The sequence below is a fragment of the Xiphophorus couchianus genome, chromosome 19 (assembly GCF_001444195.1).
Source record: "Xiphophorus couchianus chromosome 19, X_couchianus-1.0, whole genome shotgun sequence".
Classification (NCBI taxonomy): domain Eukaryota; kingdom Metazoa; phylum Chordata; class Actinopteri; order Cyprinodontiformes; family Poeciliidae; genus Xiphophorus; species Xiphophorus couchianus.
Window position 1 is genome coordinate 13,276,145 of NC_040246.1, and position 18,870 is coordinate 13,295,014.

At 37.2% G+C, this 18,870-nt stretch overlaps 1 protein-coding gene across 2 annotated transcripts in view; it reads left to right on the forward strand.

Annotated features, from left to right (window-relative positions):
• arhgef10 (Rho guanine nucleotide exchange factor (GEF) 10) overlaps positions 1-18,870 on the forward strand; it is a 48,266-nt gene that overhangs the window by 26,297 nt on the left and 3,099 nt on the right. For both annotated transcript variants that reach the window (XM_028000492.1, XM_028000493.1), the window contains 9 exons: positions 7-134; positions 1,965-2,065; positions 2,350-2,471; positions 4,414-4,500; positions 4,631-4,857; positions 5,013-5,170; positions 8,525-8,667; positions 10,981-11,155; positions 17,223-17,345. In XM_028000492.1, the coding sequence (XP_027856293.1) occupies positions 7-134; positions 1,965-2,065; positions 2,350-2,471; positions 4,414-4,500; positions 4,631-4,857; positions 5,013-5,170; positions 8,525-8,667; positions 10,981-11,155; positions 17,223-17,345 (1,264 nt within the window). The remainder of the gene's footprint in view (positions 1-6; positions 135-1,964; positions 2,066-2,349; positions 2,472-4,413; positions 4,501-4,630; positions 4,858-5,012; positions 5,171-8,524; positions 8,668-10,980; positions 11,156-17,222; positions 17,346-18,870) is intronic.

The window sequence follows — 18,870 nt, forward strand, 5'->3', positions numbered from 1 at the left end:
GTGCAGAATGTAAACTCCACCGTGGCGCAAGATTGGGTTTCAGGTCTCCAGAGGCTAATATTGAAAAAGGAAGAAGAGATCAGGGCAGCTGACCGGTGCAGGATTCAACTCCAGCTGCCTGGCAAAAATGACAAGTCTGTTTTCTACTCAAATAAATGCAAATGTTTTGTTCTTTTTTTTTGTTGTTGTCCCATTCCAGGCTTTATCCCCACAAATGTTTTGTTTATCCTCCGGCTGACTTCATCCCCTTTTACCCTGCTTTTCCTTGCATCCTCACTGCCCCCTCTGTATGCATCAGGCTTTATGAAAGAGAATTAGACCACATTTGGATAAACAAGTTCCTCCACCAGCTCTAATCTGAGGCATGAATCACAAGGGAAAAAATGCACACCAGTGTTTGCAACCAGAGTCTACCCAGCTGCTCCTGTATACAAATATTCATGCTTCACATTAAGCCACACCATTATACACCACACACAAGTCCCCAAGAGTGCATCTTGTTTTGACCCTTCCACATTCTCTGTGACCATTACTCTCCTGCTCTTTATTTCTCTTCTCAATTCTGTTATTCCTCTCAGTTGCATCTAACTGCTGGGATTATCCAAGGGTATGTTTGGAAACACAGCTGCACCCATTTCATTCCTTTCTTGATCCCTTCCTTGCAGAACACAACGCTTCAGAGCTCCAGCTATGGAGAAGAGAGAAGCATTTCAGAGACACAAACAGGCACATATGTTTGTGTCTATAAACAAGCTGTTTATAGACGTGATAATTGACTTTCACTTCTGTTGCACCTTTTCTGAATTGCTAGATATCAGGTTGTAGTACTTTGCAAAGATGCTTACTCGTAAAGAATTTATTTTTTTACATTCTGTTACAAACACTCAATGGATCTTGCCTTTACGGCGAAGTGACGAGAAAATATCCACTTTTTAAAGCTCTTAAGAGATCATTTTTGCAGTTTGCAAGCTAAATAGGGGATTGCCAGACATGTGGAAGATGGTGCTCAGGACAGACAGGACATGTAAAATGCCACATGTTGTGGGAAACTAACTGCACATCATCTTGAAAGCACTATTTTCACCTTAAAACATGGTGGAAGCATCAAGCTGAAGGGATACTCTTCTTCAGCATGGATTGGGAAGTTGTTAGGATTTAATGAGAGAATGGCGGGAAATGAATCTTGAGAAACCCTGGAAAAAAGCCTGTTGGAGCCCATAAAACACTTGAGATTGGGACCAAGGTTGACCTTTGAGGAGAACAGCAACCCATTGCAAACAGCCAGAGCTACAATGTGACGGTTTATATCAAATCATATTCATGTGTTTGAACAGCCCAGTCAAAGTCAAGACCTAAATTAAATTTACAATCTGAGGAAAGTCTTGGAAATCAATGGTTATTGAATCTGACTGATCTTGAGTTTACTTGCATAGAAAAATGGGCAAAAGTCTCATTCTCTAGTTGTAACTGCAACAGGTGACTCTACAAGGTTTTACATGGCAAGCCAACCTTGTTTAGATTTTTTTTTCATTCTAGGAACCATTTATGATGTATTCATTTTGTTTATATAATTTATTCATCACAATTATGTCCTATGATGCCCAAGACTGCATAAAATCTCAATAAAATATATTGAAGTTTTTCATGGTAAGGTGACAGAAGGGGAAAAAAATCAATGAAGATAAAAACTTATGCAAGGCACTGTAATCAAAAACATAGACAGGAAAGTGAATATAGTTGATGGCCTACGGACAGAAAAACATTAGGAAAGTTATTGTTGGTCCAGGTTTAGAATATAAAAGGAGTTGAAAGGCACTTTATTAGATGTTAAATTTCTTAGTGTTTTAATGACAATGGATGGCTATTTTTAAACATTATCTGAATAACTTTCCAGTTAAATGCAAGCCAGAGTCCTTTATTTTTCTGATCGTGTGTGTTTCCTTTGTCCTCTTCTATTTTGGCAGGGCCGGTAAGCTCACATACTTCAGTGCGGTGTTTAATACACTCAGCCCAGCCATCAAGCAGTCATGGATCAGTAACCTGCAGATGGCAAAGTTGGCTCTAGGTACTGTATTGTACTTTCATGTGTCTGTTGCACATTAGACCCTTTTGAATCCACATATACGTAACTATTTTCTACTTATTTAACGTAACAGTCAAACTTGGGCCTGTTCAGATTGCGCACATCCAATGAGAACCGGAATGCTTAATCGCAGTTTCTGCTAATACTTTGAATTCCTGAGATGACAATTGTAGTTTTACAATGTGATCCCTGGAGCGTTCTAACTGAAAACATATGGCTTTGTTCTCTGAATAACCTGTGTGCCTTTTTTTTGTGTTTTAAATCAGAGGAGGACAACCTGCAGGGCTGGTTCTTTGCAGATGATGATGGTAATCATATCAAGAAGCAGAAACACCCCCTCTTGCTTCGACAGATGCCTGTGGTAATGTCAAAACTGCAAGAGTTCAAGGTTAGTTTCCTTGTCTACAGCTCTTTTCAAGGTGTCCTGGGGTTTTTTCATCAAGGATATTCAAAAAAAGAAGCTACCATCAGTAGATTAGTGAGCAAAACTTAATAAGAATTCTTGGTAAGCTAGTTGAGAGCTTTATTCTATTCATTTAATGTTTGATTGATTTGCCATCCTGAAGAATGTTTCTGATAAATAGTAAGACCTTTGGAGTCAAAGAAATTACTACAAATGTCCATTATTAAATATGTGGGTGATAAATGGTGTTTATTTTAGATACTTCACATTTGTCTTCAGGGATTTATAAAAAATAGGAAACATTTAAAGATTTCCTTACTAAAAATAATCAAAAGAAAAATATCCATCTATTTATTGCCAAAAACGTTTTTTGTAAATTTGTTAATGTACAATGAGAATTTACCTTAAGTATAGCTAACACGTTTTCAGAGCGTTAAAGTATTAGCATATAGATTTAAATAGCAAATGTATAATGTGATCACAATGCTTTTATGTATTGTACTCATATCTTGCCGACTGTTTGTTGTTTTTTTTTAAACAGTGTAATGCTCTTTTTAAGCAGGTAATGCTCTTTAAGTTTCCATACAAAAGTCTGTGTTTTAACAACTTAAAATAATACCAAACAGCTGATTTTGTCTTTCCGTTAGTATTCAACTATACGATTGAGAAGTTTATTGGTTTTTAAACTATCACTTTTTAAAACTGATCCTTTATTTGCTGTGGAGAGAGAGCAAGTTTTCACAGCTCTACCTCTTAGAATCTGGCATCACTTTAAAGTCAGAAGAAACACATACTCGTACATCAGCAGGGAAAGAGGCAGGGCTGTAATGCTTTCAATGCTTTCAATGTAGGATTAATTTAATTAGGTATTCCTATTCTACCTAGATCTTAGTTTGACCTGATGAAGGTATAAGTAGGATATAAATGTTAATAAAATGGCAAGTCTTCAAGATTCCCTTCATCCATTTCAAATGTCCTTTAAAGAGAGCAAGGGTTCACACTGTGGTTTTATATTCTGTAGCAGTCTTTCCAGGTGTGAGGTGAAGATTATCTTTTATTTTGTAATTCTTTTGTTTTATGGATTAAGTTGAGTCAGGGTTAATTTTACAATACTTCATCTAATAGCTTTCTGAGCTTCCAGAGCCCCTCATTTGCTGTCCAGATTTTGTTTGGTTAGCTTACTTGGTTACAGAGTCAGGCCTAATGACATCATGTTGTGAGTTTAACACCAAAACAGATCCTTAAAGTTTTATGGGGTAAAGACTGTAGCTCAAATGTCTACTGCTACTACTTCAGCCTCATTACATGGAGCAGCATGCTTTTCCTGGTGAGCTGCAGCAACACTGCAGGCCTTTTAATATTAACCTGTCACATTGCACCATTTGGTTGATTTTTATTTTTTATTGCTTGATTCTCTCCTTTTTACAATCGTTCAGTAAAGAAGAGAAAAAATAAATCTTTCACCATGCATTTAAAGTGGTAGGCCACACTGAGTTGTGCAGTAATATGAAATTGCCAGAATAAAGTAGTGATCCTATCTTACCATGAATCACTTCAACGACCCACTCAGTTAGTTAGAGAGTTTTGCTAATGGCTACAAGGTTTGATCTCTATACGGGCTAATTTGAGCTCTCATAGAACAAATCATTTAAAGATTAAGGTTAAAGTGAGTCTAATCTTGACCCATAGTACCTCCTTGGTTTACAAAGGGTAATTCAAGCATGTAATTGGTAGGTTTACAGTTAAACAAACAATTGGTGAGAACAAATAGAGATTCAGAGGTCAAGCCTGGGTTTTTCGGAAGAGCTGAGTGTTCAACATGTTTGACAGTTTTTTACGCTTAGGTTGAAACCACAAACATCTGTGACTTTGTCAATGGTGACCTAATGCATGTATTTATGAGATGTTTTTCTATGTTCTGTGGCAGGTGGAATGTGCTGTTCACAACCCAGAGCCATTCATAAACACAGAAAGCACAGCTGACTCTCCTGTGGTTGGCCATGGATGTGTCTGGGTGAGATCATTTCCTGTATGGCTTAGAAGAAGTTACAAATCACCTAACATAACAAAAATAAGTTTCAGGATTATGCAGTGTGGCTCATCAGTTTTTAAAGGAGTTTGGGGGTTTTTCTCTCTTGGTTCAGGTTGCAAGTTGCACCAACCAGATGGGTCAAATTGCTATAGTGGCCATGCAGAACTCCAGCCCTAAAGTGACGGAGTGTTTCAATGTGGAGTCCCGAATCCTTTGCATGGCTTACGTCCCAACAGAGCAACTTAAGGAGGACGGTGAAAAGCTTCCAGATAGCAGTTATGCTCCCCCTGCAAAGGCCAGTGATACCCCCACTGTCTGCTTAGGCATGGAGGAGGGCAGGTACAAATACACTCACTTACATGGAAAATCACCTGAAAATGTAGAAATTCTCCCAACAATTCAAATACACCTAAAAGAATCGCTTTGTTTTTCCTTACAAATATGTATATTGAAATAGTTTTGCTCTAATTCTTTTTCCTACACATCTTGTTTAGTATCATTGTGTATAAGAGCACCCAGCGGTCCAAGAAAATACGTCTGCAGCACTTCTTCACCCCAGACAAGTCCACAGTCACCAGCCTGGTCTATAAAAAGCCCTGTCTGTATGCTGGCCTGGTTAGTGGCGCTGTTGCCATTTACTCCAGATCACAAGGTGTGTTTCTTAAATATTGCAGAAGCATTTAAAGTTTTTAAAACTTTATTTTCCTTCTTTTTCAAATCTGCAAATAAATGACGTTTGCAAACACAATAGCCAGTAAAAAAACAACCCAGTCATAACATTGTGAAGTTCTGCCACAGCCCTATATCTGGTTGAATTTCTTTTCAAATTTGGATACTTTACTGACAAACTTTGATGTTTTACAACTTGATGTCTATGTATGTTAGGTGTGTAAGTCAGCGGCTCTGAGTGTAGCTTGAGGTCAGGGGTTTTCTCTGCTGTGTATTTAAGCCCTGTTTCCATTTGCTTTGTTGTCTAGGTGAAGCCTCTATATTAACTCTGACCTGTTTAATGTTTTTCCTCCTTTGCTTCCGAGTACAGACGCCTTACACTCAGCCAAACTCTTCCCACACTTTTTCACATTCTCTGTTTTGTCCCATCTGTCATCAGCTGTCATAGTGGTGCAGACAATGTGTGTCTGGGATTGTGCTATGAGTAGAAATATGCTATTTTTTTTTCCTTTTTTTCCAAATTTGACACAACTGAATCTGAATCTCTTCACAATTGTGTATTTCGACTGTTGTAAGCCATTTAGATCATTATTATTACACTACCTTGCAAACTTTTGAATGTTTCTTGAATTCTCTAACCTGGCAAAATGGATACGTTTAAAAGTAGATAATCACTTTTGCGAAGCTGCACATCAAAAAGGTTTCGCTGCACTAGAGCTTGGAAAGCAAAGACAGACAGATGAATATGGATTATTGCCTACAGACCTTTTTTTTCTATTCAACTGCACTTCGCTTGGAAGAAATTATCAGTGTGCAACTATTCTGGAATGTTTTTGGATGGTTCCGTGTTTGGGTGAATATGAGAGTTTTTTTCCCCTCTTTAGTCTTACTGGTTACCAGACAGCTGTGTAGTATATGGGACTATTTTCTTACCAGATGCAAATCTTGGTCCTGAACAGTTGAAGTATTTTTTTACACCACTAAAAATTCTCACACCATGTCTGGAATATGATGCTTAATACTAAAATTGATTCATCCTGAAAACATTTCAGCGTGTATGTTTTGTAAATGTCTGTATTATTTGCATGTTAACCAGATGCATCATTTATCTTGCTGAGTATAGAATCAGATCATATTCCTTGAAAGGTATTTTCAAAATTTCCGGATATCAAAACAACTGAACAGATGGACTGTCTAATTCCTACAGTGCTGCTGAGCTTCTGAAGCTGTATGGGAAATCTGACTCTGCTGTTGATGCAGTGTTTCTGAAGCTGGCAACCTCATTCTGCCATGTTTGCTGTTTCCCAAATGAAGGACTGTGTGAGAAATTGAGAAAGGGGGGAGGCAGTGATTCAGCATTGGGCGGACGCCACAGTAAGAAACTCACATCATGAGCTTGGTTTCTTTGTGTGCATCCGACCTGCAATATCTAATTTTTCCTAGAGAGAATAATAAGCTTTATTGTTTGTAGCATTTCTATTTAGTTGTCCGCTTGCACCCATCCTCTTTTTTTGTATAGCCGACAATGACATGAAGGAATGAAACAGTTCAACAAGTAAAAGATGTGGGCAGATACACTTCAGCTGAGAGGACTTATGTAAGCCTGAAAGCTGGCACTTCGGTCTTGTTTTTTTTCACTACTGCTCCTTTTTGTTTTCTGTGCAACATTTTTATTTATTTTTTTATTTTTTTATAAATTCACCTACACTGTACCATTGTTCCCATATTGATTCCGAGCAAATCCCTTCTGGCTTGTTTAGCAATTACTGTATTTCTGAAAAAAAAAAAAACATATTTCACTACCTTTCCATCAATAGCCATCTTTGTGCCTTGATTGTAAACAAATATTTTACCAAAGTCTCAATCAGCTCATGGTCTAGATTAGCCAAAGGAATGTGATCTATGTCTGTTGTGCTCACTTTCTTTCCATTTTATGACTGCATTCACAAGTACATGCTCTAGTTGCCGAACTGTTGATATTTATAAAGCTACTGCAGGCAGCGGGGTGTTTTTATTGCAGCTACCCTGTACTCAGGCACATGCAGAACACAGTGTGTAGGAGGTGCATGTGGGATACAGCTTGGCTCTGACTAAGGCTTAACAGCCCATCTATATTCATAGTGAAGCGCTGTGAAAACCATCAATGGCCACTTATCAAACATTAGCAGAGTTATGAATGCAGGTAACCTTTACAGATGACATTTATAAAGATGGATAGACTGTTACTGCATTGTTTATGCACTACACATACCCATCTTCTTAGTCAGTCATTTAAAAGATCCTAATAGAAAAGAAATTCTCCAGAAAAAATAAATGTATTACATTTCACTTCTTATTTTTGCCTTGACCATGTTTTTTGACTCAACATGTAGTTCCAAAACTAGATCTGGTTTAGATGCCAAACAAGATGCCTATGTTTGTTGGAATTTTACAAACAAAATAAATGGATTATGTATCCTAAATTGTGATTTATCTAGTTGGTAATTACTGTAGTGTAATCCAATCAAGATTTTAAAGTATAATGGATGAAAATATGAATGGGGCTGATCTTGGTCCGGGTGAAAAAAATATAGTGAAATGGCCAGTTATTGATATCCAAAAGTGCAACAATTCCAAATTATACTTTTTTTATTATTAGGATTTATTATCAACTAAATAGAACTATGATTATTGTTGTTTTATATTTATATGAAGGGATTGGTAATATGCTAAACAATGAAATGTTCAATTCATCTTTTAAAAATTGAAATTGTAGTGTAAATTTTAATTTCTCATATTTCCTGTGCTACAGTCAATTATAATTATTCAAATGGAATCGAACATCTGGTTGGCTAAAATGTAACAAGTCAACTACTGACAAGTCACTTACTCCATAGCTGTGTTTAAGGTTGACAGAATAAATTCACAACTTGCTGCAACACAGGACTATAAAATAAAATAAAATATTTACATAATTATTATACTCTTATTGAATAAATATGAACTTACACTAAGATGTGATAAAATAATTAATAATTTACAAATACTTGATTGTATTCATATATTACTTGTATTTCTAGATATATTTATCTGATGACATACCTGATAAGCATAATTTTGTTACTTGGACTCAATAGCTGACTTAAGTTGTTTCATGACATTTGGAACTTTTGGGTTATAAAACTCAGTTGATTCTCTGTAGACTGCAGGGAAAATCAAGAAATTTGTCTAGGAAAAGGATTTTTAAAATTGAAAAAGATGGGGTTTTTTAATTACTTTTCTTAATTTTTATACTTTTCATGTATGTTGAATAAACCCATAATGTTTTGAATAAACTATGTTGTGTGTGCTTTTCCAGATGGTTCTTGGAGCTGTGAGAAGCCCAAGTTACTGAAGCTTGGAGTCCTTCCAGTTAAGGCTGTGCTGGCTGTGGAGGATCACCTTTGGGCCTCTTCAGGTGGACAAGTTTTCATCATCAGCACACACACACATTGTGTGGAGGTATGCGACCCAACCAGAATCCTGTGTGGGTAGTTCAATAAACAATCTTTTCTTCATAGACTTGGTGATTTGAAAGATAAATTGGGTTTGAGATATCTGCTTATCTGTCAATCTCTCCCATCTGTCTTATGTAAATCAAACAGCAATCAAGCTGGAGCAAAAAATCATTTCCATATCTCTTTTATAAATATAAGAAGTCTGAGTCTCTCTTAAGAGATAAGATAAGGAGAGTAAATAAAATCATAAATTCCAGAAGGAGGAAATGTGCACGTTAAGCAGCCCTTTTTTCCTTCTCAAATTTTCCCTGAAAATCTTGGAATATGCCATTTCGTGTTTGTCCCGGATGGGTTTGTGTAATGGGAGCACCTGCTGTGGGTCCAGGAATAGTAACAATCTTGTGACATGCGCTTGCTTATAATGGGTTTAGCCTCATTAAGCTTATTATGTCGGACCACCTGCTTGTTAGCTCTCTTTTCTTCACATAGGACTTACAGTTAGTCCAGAGTATTAATTAAAAGTCAGATAGAAAGGAGGACAAAGCAGCAGAGACAAAAAAGTCTCCATTTCATTAAACACATGGAACTAGTGTTGGAAAGATAAAATGTAGGTCATCCAGATTTTCTACCATCAGTTTTTGTTTGCTTTAAAATTCTTCTACATAGATTCTTCATTCCAAGATTGAATCCACCCACTGGTTGAGCAGCATTTGAGATTATGTAATATGTAGTCATGCTAACAGCTACTACAGGTATCGATACACAAAATCAAAAATGTTCAATATTATCTGAAGTTGTTTGTGTCTAGCTTCATGGATTAAAAAATAGACAGTTCTGAAAATGTGATAAAATAAATCCACCACCTGGTTTGTCCAAATCTTTAAAATATTTTAAAACTGAGTTTTTATTTTGATTTGACTCTGAAGCAAATATGTGTGCAGACATAACAGCCGCTGACATTGCCAGGGTGGATGTAGTCTAAGCAAGGTTTCAGAGGGTTGCATTGTGTTCATCATGCACATTCAACAAGAATGTGCAAGAATTTAACAATATAAATAAATGCTCTCCAAACACCCCACACATACAGGGCCTTTCACATTTATTAGCACCCTGCTAAAATCTGGGAGAGACTTCTGAGCATTGTCTTTCCATATGTGACCTGAGTATCCAAGAAACTGAGGAAATTTCCTGGTGTATTTTAAATTTAGCAACACCCGAACAGAAATTGGTTCAACTCAAAACTGAAACACCCCAGTCAGATGCTCATCAGTGTAGTATGAATAGTCCAGTGCAGCGAGGAATGTTCAGACCTCTATAATGGAGAAACTAAACAGCAGCTACACAAAAGAATGACCCAGCACAGAAGAGCAAAGTCACTGGGTCAAGACTCAGCAGTTCATTTATATCCCAAGGACAATTGGGACTTTTGTTTGAATTTACTAATGCACACATGTTGGACAGGAAAGAGTGGGCTAAAAGAAGCCATCTGTGTGATACATGAAAAACTAATGGCCACAAGTTTCTTTGTTCAAACATAAAGTTAAGCCTGGCCTTATCTCTTCAGGCATTTTTACAACTATTCACACCTTGGGGCATGTTACCAAAACCATTCCCATGGCAACAGTAGAGACATGTTTGGATTGTCGAGCACCAGAGAGCTAAACGGTGTGAATTGAAAGGAGGGTTTGGTCAGAGACAATAAATGTTCTTAATGGCCCCATTAGTGTCCTTAATGGCTCCATTGCTCTAAATACTTTTAAACCTACCGTACTACTTTTGGACATGTTTAGAAAAGTGAAGTATTTTGGATAATAAATTGGATGTCTTTAAGAAAAGGGAAGAAGCCCAGTTTTCTTCTACTTGCGGATGTATGACTGTCATAGCCTGAAAAGTTACACTAGTATAAAAGAGATGCCTGCAACCTTATGAAAGGTGATATTATAAGTGCTATTCTACTGGTTAAGGAGAATTATGCAAATAATTGTCAGCAGAGATTCTAGTATTTGTGCCAATGGCCTCTTTTTCCTTTTAATGAGTAGGAATTAAAGCTTGTGACGGTTATTGTATCATACAAGTATTTAGCTATAAATATAGTTCTGATCTTGTGGATTATGTAGCTTCCCTATTAGTCTAAATAGCTTCGTGTCCAATCCAATTCAGTCTGACTGCATAGCACCAATTCATAACATAAGACAAGGCACTAACAATCCTTTTTGGTTTAATTCAATTTCAAAGTCATGAAATGAAGAGATTATTCAGTCTTAATTTGTGAATCTTAGGGTATAATAACATCACTTTGTCTGTCTCCATCATCTAGAGGCAGCTGGAGGCCCACCAGGAAGAGGGCATGGTGGTGTCTCACATGGTGGTGGCCGGAGTGGGCATTTGGATCGCGTTCAGCTCCGGTTCAACTGTACGCCTCTTCCACACTGAGACCTTGGAACACCTGCAGGACATAAACATCGCCACAACCGTCAACAATATCCTGCCTGGTAAGGCTGTAGTGTCGACCTAAATGAAACTTTTTCTAAAACATAGAATTAAAGAAATTAAGTATATGTTTTGTTTCTTGATAAACTTTACGTCTCTTTTTTAAAACACTATATATTCCTGAAAAGGAACACAGAACCTCACCCTGAACAAACCAGAGTGATGTAAAAAATGGGTGTGACTACATGATGCTGTGAGGATGCTTTTTATCAACACGGACAGTGAAGCTGGTAAAATGGAGATAAATACATGAGTTAAATCCTATTGAAAATCAAGCTAATTTGCAATTCCTTGTTTAAAAAGACTAAATGAGGCCCTGAAATATTTAGCTTTTAAGTTGTTGTAAATGTATTATTTTTGAACTTCCAAGACAAAGCTTTAAAGATTTCTTGTTTCCATGTAGAATCAAACACGTCTTCCTGAGCTCCTTTCCTGGTTTAGGAAGGAATCCTGTAGTATCACTGCTGTACTCATACAAAGAGTTGAATTTACATTATGGTTAGCCAGTTTTACCACAGTAGCAAAATATTTATATTCACCTGACTTAACTTGTGGCATAAATTTCTCCTTTGCAGAAAAAAGCTAAAGTTAACATGTTTTGTACTCCTGTTTTTATTGGATTGATTTACACTGATATCAGAGTATTGTTTGCCAATCTCACCAGTTTTTACTTCGCTGTGTGGTCTGGAAATTGGGAAGGAATATATTGCTCTGTCTAAAGTCTTTTATAGGATTTCAAGACTTAGTCCAGCTGTGTGTACTACCTCTTTGATTTCTGCTTACTCAGTAATTTGTATGCTTAACAAACATCAAACACTGTCTAAAATTGGAAAGTAAAGGATAGTTGTTTCAGCTTCTATTTCTTCATCTAATAAAATTGAAATATGTCCCTGAATTCCAACTCAGTGATGGAGACTTTGTTCTCACATTTTGATGGAGTTCCCCAAATCATCACCCAGGTATCAGCTGACAGCATAGACTCGCATCAAAACAGCTTTTTTGATTTGATTTGATTTTTTACACTTCTGTCCAATTCTCTAATGTCAATGGTAAGCTTTATCTTTCAGGATGAAGATAGATTCCGCTATCTTAAAACTGTCTAAAAGTAACCTGATAAAAAATGTGACATTTAAAAAGTACTGGATGAACAAAATATAAACCTGTTAAGACGTTGGGCTTGTAAGAGCCTACTTTGGAATTAATTGAGAGACTCAAAACCCAAGTATAAAAGTTTCTAGGGTTTTTATTAGCTTTGACACGTTGACAAATGCATAAAGTTTAAAGCAATACTAGTAAAAGTGAGAGCTCTGGGAACATTGTTTTGTTTTTACTTTTTGTAGAGCAGTTTCCTTTACTTTAAAACATTCTGTGATGAAGGCTCAACTCTTAGTCAGTGATTGAGTAAGGCGGTGCAGCTGTAAACCTGTCATTAACAAGCTGTGCTATCTGAACAAATGAGCCATGGCTCATAGAAGATTTGAATCCAGATGGGTTTTATTGTGGAGAGCAAATATTTATTTTATGGCCTTTATAGAAGAACACCCAAGTTACATTGACTTTGGAAGTAGCATGGAGTTTCTGCCAAAAAAGACTGAGTTCAACCCAAACAGTTTTTACATGTCTTGATATGTCTCTCAGCACCACCATTGTATCTTAATGTCTCTATTAATAGTTTCATTATAATAAATGATTATGTATTCAGGACAGTTTCCAAGCTTAAACTGAAGCATTAGGTTTACATCACTTGTGTTGTGTCTGAAAACATCAGTGACCTCCTGCGCAGGATCTTGTAATCTGCTGCTTTGTATCAGCATGACCCAAAAACACTGAGCCGAAGAGCATTGCTGGTGTTGTGGGTGCATTACAGTTGTAGCTGCTTTTAGTCATTTCTTGTTTTTCCATCTGTCTTCACCAGAGATGCATCGATCACAGATTGTGTTCGTTTCTGATCACCAATTCCCTAAAGCTTTGACCTGTTACTGATTGGAGCTAATTCAGATTGCTTTTTCAAAACTATAAGTATCAACTAAATGGTTTTTACTTTATGAATTAATAGAATATCATACCATCTTCATTATCTTATGGTGTAGTAAAACAAATACCTCGATGAACAGTATTTGTGTTACACTGCTGGTTGCTGATCAACAGTAAAGTTCACGGAGGTAATTATATCCAGATTATGAGATATAATTAAAACCTAACTAAATATAATTTCACATGTCGTTTAGTCATTTACAAAGCAGATCTACAACTTTTTTCATTTTCCTTTTCTTTGTTAAATTTCATTTACACAAAAAAAATCGTACACATTTATTTTTTCTACACATTAGCTTCAAAATGAAAAACTATTTCCTGTTACTATTTGGGATTAAAAACCACTAATTTCATGAGTGTTAAATCATTTTGTACTTTTATTATACATATACCTCAAGAAACACTTATGTTATAGTTGATCATTGATTATCTAGATTGGGATTAGAGGCAAAGTCACAATGTTCTGTTTTCATCTTTTTATTAAACATTTTTAAACACTTCCTCATTGCTGAGAATAGCCAAGTAAGTCTTAGCTACTTAGTAACAACTTCCTCACTAATGAGTGTTTCTATCAGCTTGACCTGGTAGCACTCTAAATGGTGCATTCACTGACTAAGAAAAATTTTGGAATTTCAGTTTCAATGATTTTTTTGGTGTATCTTTAGTCTGTGCATCAGATGTATTCAGAATTGTGTGCATTTTTTAAACCTCTCAAAGCTGCTACTGTGTTTCACAAGTAGTGAGGAATTTTAAATGATCTTTTGTGTGTTGTTAAAGAGCAGGATTAGAGCTTTTAGGTTTAAAAACTTCAAACCATCCACTCAGTATTTCTGTATCCATGTCAGCAAATTATACCTTGTGGAGTCATGATAATAGACACCATATCTGAGGATGGTCCTCGTGGCTAGAAACTGACATGCTGCCTTGAGTTTGTACTGTTTGAGCCTCCATATAATGTCCACTACTTAGAGTAATAACTGGAAGTGCTCTTTGTCTGAGAGATGTGGGTGATAAAAGCGATTGGTTGAGGGAGCTCACCGTCTTTATTGGTTAATGGTATCCATGCAGCCACAGGAAGTTGCTTCTGGGACAAGCCGACACACATGAAAGCCTTCATCTTCTGGGCAGTGCCATTTCCTCTGATAATGATATAGGAATTTGAGATTGTCAGTCTATATGGAAGTCTAAAGCAAGGTTGAGCTGCAATAATTTGGGATGTTTTACCAAAAAAAGTACTGTAGACTCTTGTCTGGCTTTTTGTCATTTCCTGCTATTTGTGCTTCACTGCTGGCTGCTGAGGAACAGAGCAAGACCAAAAATTGTGCTGCCTTTGCATAAATTCTAACGCAACTGGAACTTTGAGCCAAACTGGACTGCATGGTTTGACTGTAATCTGTGTGTTAGAAGGAAAGAGTGATGGCTGACTCCCCTGCAATCCTGCACCACATTGATATTTATTCACAGAGGAGGAATAACAACATCTGTTTATAAAGAAGATAGTGAAGCATTACATTACACTGAGGTATAATTCTCCAGATTGTAAGAATACTTAATGTGATTATGGCTTCTCAGCACCCCCAAGACCACTGCTGATTCAGAAATATTATTTCTACAAAAGGCGGAAAAGCATGGGGTGTTGCCCTCAGTGTGACTGCCTTTATCAATGGTGCAGTGTTGAATCAAGGAGGAGCTTTGGGGTGGAGTTCTTCCACTCATGTTCATGCACGTCGGAGCAGTTCGATCAGTCACTCCTGAATAGACAGAGGTTCCTTATCCAGGCAACATTCCCACAGATGGCTAATAAGCTGCAACAGCAATCATTTGGTGGTGCCATTGAACACCTTAAATTTCCGGGACAGGCAATTTGCATCAAGACAAGCATGTCATTACAGAAGAAGGAAAAAGTGTACTAATTACAGTCAAGTTAGGAGTAATAGTTTTAAAGAGAGCCCAACACACTGCAGATGATAGTCCACCATTACAGCAGATTGCTCTGTGATGATGTCTCGATGAAGGTAGCTGACTGGCTGCAGTGGTGTGGGTCTGCCATTGTCTCGTGCTGTGTGACCTAAATATGCAGCCATGCATGGTCTAATGGGAGACAAATATCAGGGGGCTGATAAATAACTCATCCATACGTTTCTTTGTTTTTTGCACCACTAATATTGCAAGCATCTTGAACGACATGTAACACATATTGATGAAAATATTGTTCACTGACCCTGAGATTAAAAGACAGATTGGGTGGCACTGTGCTGGATGAAAAGTGAATTCTCACCTATAATTAGACCTGTCAATGCTCCTACAAAATGGTCACTTGTGATTCTAGCTGTACTGATTTAACTTGTTTCTTGCAAAAAATAAATTAATAACATTGACGTTCTTCTGATTTTCTGCTTAAATTCACCCTCAAGTTTAAATTTTATACTGCAATCGTTTTACAGCTATTTTTTTGTGTTAACTACTATATACTAAATGCATGTATGTAGTTTATCAGATAATAAAAGTAGAAATTGACAAAATGGCAACTGGTGTATAAAATTGTACTACCTGTTGGTGTAGGGGCCAATTGGACACTAATATAAAACAGTTCCCAACCCAACAAACTCGGTGACAATTTATTTTTGACTCAATCTGGTTTAAACTACTCAAATTGTTGTTCCAGCAGCATAAACTCATTATTTTGGGTAAACAACGTAACCCAAAAGTTTTTGTGTGCATGTGTCAGAAAAGGTTTTGGGTCACAGGTCCAGCAATAGGCAATTACTCACAATGTGCTGATCCAAGGCATTTCTGGACTGACTGAATGGCTGATGGAGCGTGTTTTTGTAATTTTTGAAATCTACTCCTCCCTCCTGCTGCTGATTGTCAGGTCTTAGTGTGGATCAAAGAGGTTCTCTCGTGCAGGATCGGGTCCTGAGCCGGCCCGTGTTGATGCTCTCATAGGGTTTATTTTAGTTCACCCTCTGGGTGGGGAACTCCAAATATTATGAAAGGAGGAAGTTGAGCAAGGCCTCTGACCAGGAGTCTGTGTTTCTCCCGACTCTGATCCCTCATTAGAAGCACATGTGGGCAAGATGTTAGTGTTAAACTCTACCAGCCTGCCTATCTGGCAGGAATTTAAGAAGTATGGCAGCCTGGCGTGTGTGCCCCATGGATGGGGTCAGCTCTAGAGAAGCGGGGGTGGGGACCGGCAGTAATTTTTCCAAAAGCCCAAGAGGATTACTTTGAGGGAGGAAATTCAAGTCAAGCTGTTACAGCAGTAATGACTCATGGCAGTCTCACCTCCCACAAAGGAGACACTGAAGAGACTGTTTTAGCAAAATGTAAGACATTTTTTTTGCATCCCCACAAATATGATAAAAATATTCAGCTATTAATGAAACATTTGTAGCGTGAGAAAGCTTCCATGAAACATTTTATGCTTTGAATGGCCAGAATTGCACGTATTTAAAAAGAACTGCCAGCAGGCTGATTTTACTGCCCTCCTAGCTGAAAGGTGTTGTTAGCTTAACAATCGCAGCTCTTACCATCCGACCAGGCTTCAGTGATTTTTCTGAAGAGGAGAGAAAGAAAAAGGTCATGTCGGCTTGTCCTGCTGTAATAGCCATAAGTTTTCTGAATAGAGGCAGAGCTTCTTCCTTAATTACAGCATTACGCTTCACTCAGCCTGTTACATAACACTTTTTGTGTTTGTTTGCTTGACTCAAAGCTGGCCATAATGCTGCATTTTTCTTTGTTCAGGCGCTTGAAAAGGGCTGCTTTTATCCACACTCCTCTTCACGTTGCCCTGGAGACACGCAAGCTTTGAACATCATGGCTACAGAAAATGCTGCCACATTGTAAAACAAAGCCTGTCCCTCTTTTCTGGTGAAGTGAACCATTAATTGTGCAGTTTTTCTCATTTTTCCAGGGGACACTCCGTGTGGGAGGCTGTGTTTGCCAAGGCCTTGCTTCTTTTATGCAAATATCATTGAATTTACTATAGAAACACTTTAATTGATGTAAGAATAAACTGTTTTGCTTTTTCTGCAGGAAACCAGAGAGTCTCTGTGGGCAGTCTGCTGGTTTGCCATGGTTTGCTACTAGTAGGAACCAACTTGGGAGTGACTGTGGCGCTTTCTGTCCCCAGACTACAAGGAATCCCCAAAGTAACAGGTAACATACAACTAAAGTGCATTATGTTTCTTAAAATGCAAGCAGGGCTGCAAAAATGAGTGCAAGATTTGGGCTTTAATTTACGTTCACTCACATCATCCTGGAAATGGACAAAAAAAATGATACAAAGATTTCAGAAAGTAATATAGAATGAAGTTATAATTTAGAGCCTATCTTTTATGCATGAATAAATGTAACTGTCAAATGTAACAAAGTATAACACTTTGACATCTGTTCTATAAAAGCAGTTTGACTGATAAAGATATGTATAAAGCCTTGAAATGTGTTTTTACTGCAGTAGGTGAATGTAATGCTTGTATTTTGAAAAACGCAATTAGAGTAATTACTCACTGAGAGAAAATTTGCATATTAAGTAATTCTCACTGATTCCCCTAACAATTTCTACGAGATAAATATAACTACAGCTCTTGATTCTAAGAGTCTTAAAACTTCAAATTAGTAATCCATCTCTTGTTGTTTCCCTGGTTCTTAAATACAACAACACACAAAGACCAACTTCAGTCTAGTCCCCACTGACCAAAAGGTTGGATGAAGATCTGTGTTTTTCTTGTCATGCAAACAATATGCAGGAAGTTGAAGCAAATCTGGAGAGTTCACTGTTGGAGAACGAAGGCAAAGAGTGGCATCTTGGGTAACCAGGTCTACATAACTCCCCTTAGACACTATCTCCCTGCCAACTGGATGTTTAGGATTCATACCATGTCCTTGCTAAGCAACTTTAAATATGTGGAGTTTTCTAGTTGCTAATGGGACTTTAAAGCCATGTGCTTTAGTCAGATAAGACTTAGACTGAGTTCTAGCATGTAAAAAAAAAAAAAAAAGCTCATACTACCTGTTGATACACATGGCAGAGGTTATGTGAGTGTGTGGCTCCTTTTCTCTCCCAAAAGTCATAGGAACCTTGGCACAGTGCTTGGCATCATGAGCTATTTGAAATACAAAGGAATTATAAATATAAAGTTTAAGGTCCATACCAGAAAACTAATAACTGGTCATCAGTTACTCTTCCAGCAGCATGAATATTCATAAAATCTCATAATAAACATTAAAGAAACTTGTGGGAAGAGCAGATCTAAAGGCTATCCCAATGGTCTTTAAAATAGGGGATTTTAAAGATCACAAGATTTAGCAGGGGTGTCAGTAGCTCTGGTGATGGATGAGTGGATGGATGTTCTCTAGGTCTTTCTACCCAGATGCCTATATAAATGCTATGGAATATAATGAATGCTACTTTTTCATCTGTGACACTTTCATAAAGGATGGTTTGAAATGTCTTTATATGAAAATTACAATTTTAAAAGTTTTAGCTGCACTTTATTTCTGCAGTTTGATTAGATCCATCTTAGAATATGTTCTAGACAGATTTAAAGAACGACTTTTTAATCTTCCTCTGTATTGTTTATCTTTTGAAACAAAACTGGTGGATTGAAAAAGTACATGTAGGTTGCAAAAATGTATACACTCTTCAAACACTTTTAAGTACCAATGCTACACTTTAAAAACT